The sequence below is a fragment of the Echinops telfairi genome, unplaced genomic scaffold, assembly GCF_000313985.2.
Source record: "Echinops telfairi isolate 266 unplaced genomic scaffold, ASM31398v2 ScPeMD7_7468;HRSCAF=8506_0, whole genome shotgun sequence".
NCBI lineage: Eukaryota > Metazoa > Chordata > Mammalia > Afrosoricida > Tenrecidae > Echinops > Echinops telfairi.
In genome coordinates this window covers 95828326-95829830 of record NW_022111369.1, presented here as the reverse complement: position 1 = coordinate 95829830, position 1505 = coordinate 95828326, and the positions used below count along the sequence as shown (strand labels likewise).

The 1505-nt window shown below is 48.2% G+C and overlaps 1 protein-coding gene across 1 annotated transcript in view; it reads left to right on the top strand.

Annotated features, from left to right (window-relative positions):
* PI4K2B (phosphatidylinositol 4-kinase type 2 beta) overlaps nt 1-1505 on the top strand; it is a 32772-nt gene that overhangs the window by 8013 nt on the left and 23254 nt on the right. The window contains exon 3 of the mRNA XM_045284079.1: nt 885-1091. Within this exon, the coding sequence (XP_045140014.1) occupies nt 885-1091 (207 nt within the window). The remainder of the gene's footprint in view (nt 1-884; nt 1092-1505) is intronic.

Below are 1505 nucleotides of genomic sequence, written 5' to 3'. Positions count from 1 at the left end.
GTCCTGGGGATCCAGCCCTAACAAGGGCCCTGTTCCCTTAGGATATACTTCTAGTGGGAAAAGTAGATAATAGAATCAGTTTATGATGTGAATATTTAATAGATATGGCATAATACCACTATATGAACTATATATAGCAGGCGTTCTCACACATCTTAAAACCACTGCAACCCTTTCTAAGAGTCCTGGGGTAGTGGATTACACGTTGGGCTACCAACAGCAAGGTCAGCAGTTCAAAACCATCAGCTGCTCTTTAGGAGAAAGATGAGGCTTTCTGCTGCGTTAATCCCAGAAACTCACAGGGGCAGCTCTGCCAGGTCCTATAGGGTTATGATAGGTCAGAATCTACTCAATGACCTATCATTGAGTGACCTTGAGAGTAAGCAGCCTTTTCCTAATTGGAAGTCCTCACTCACTGCCATCCAGTCAATTCTGACTCAGCAACCCGATAGGGCAGGGTAGGACTGCCCACTGTGGGTTTCCATGACTGTAACTCTCCACGGGAGTGGCAAGCCTCATCTTTCTCCTGCAGAGCAGCTGGTAGTTTCAAACTGCTGACCTGGTAGTTAGCCACTAGACCATTCTGGCTTCAGTTGGAAGTCCAGTCATATTAAACTGGGGAATCAACATTGCTCTGGTTGAAATGGATATGGGCCTCACAGAGCACAGTTTGGAAACCACTGGTCCAAAGGATGCTCGATCCCAGAATCGTGAATGGGGATGAAGGTAAACATGGTCTGGGAACGGGGCGTCCTCTCGTGGTGGTGGTTGTGTACCCCAACCTCTGGTGGGAAGCGGTAGGAAAAGATTGCTCAGAATGCAGCTGTTTTCTGGCTGACTTTACACATCTGTTGACACTTGCATGCAATTTCTCCTCTCTCCCTACAGAAAAGCATCGGTGTGTTTAAACCCAAATCAGAGGAGCCTTACGGTCAACTGAACCCCAAATGGACCAAATTCATGCATAAGATCTTCTGCCCATGCTGCTTTGGCCGAGGCTGCCTGCTCCCTAACCAGGGCTACCTTTCTGAGGCCGGGGCCTACTTGGTGGACCAAAAGCTGCACCTGGGCATTGTACCTAAAACCAGGGTAAGGGAGGGTTCATGTGTGTTAGAAACGGGAATAAAAGGAAAGCGGACCCAGAGCGTGGGTTTTCATTAACAGGTTTTTATTAGTGTTAATGACTTGTCCGCATGGTTAGTAAGGAATGAGAGTAAAAGAGGCAGGGTGAGGGGAGATTAGCAGACAGAGCAAAGAGAGAATAGCCAAAAGTAAGAAAGGGAGAGCTAGAGAGAGGGAGAGACAGAGGGATGGACGTGCGGCCACATGAGAAGGTGAAGACAGTCAGAAAGAACAAAGAAATCCCATGTTAATAAGTTTTGGGGACAGAGCTAAACTGTCAAGCCTAAAAGGCGCCCGAGCTTCCCCCCGATTGGCTATGGCACTAGCAGAACAGTGAAGAGAGGGGCCAAGGTTTCTGTGAGACCTCTCGAGAAGGCGAGGTG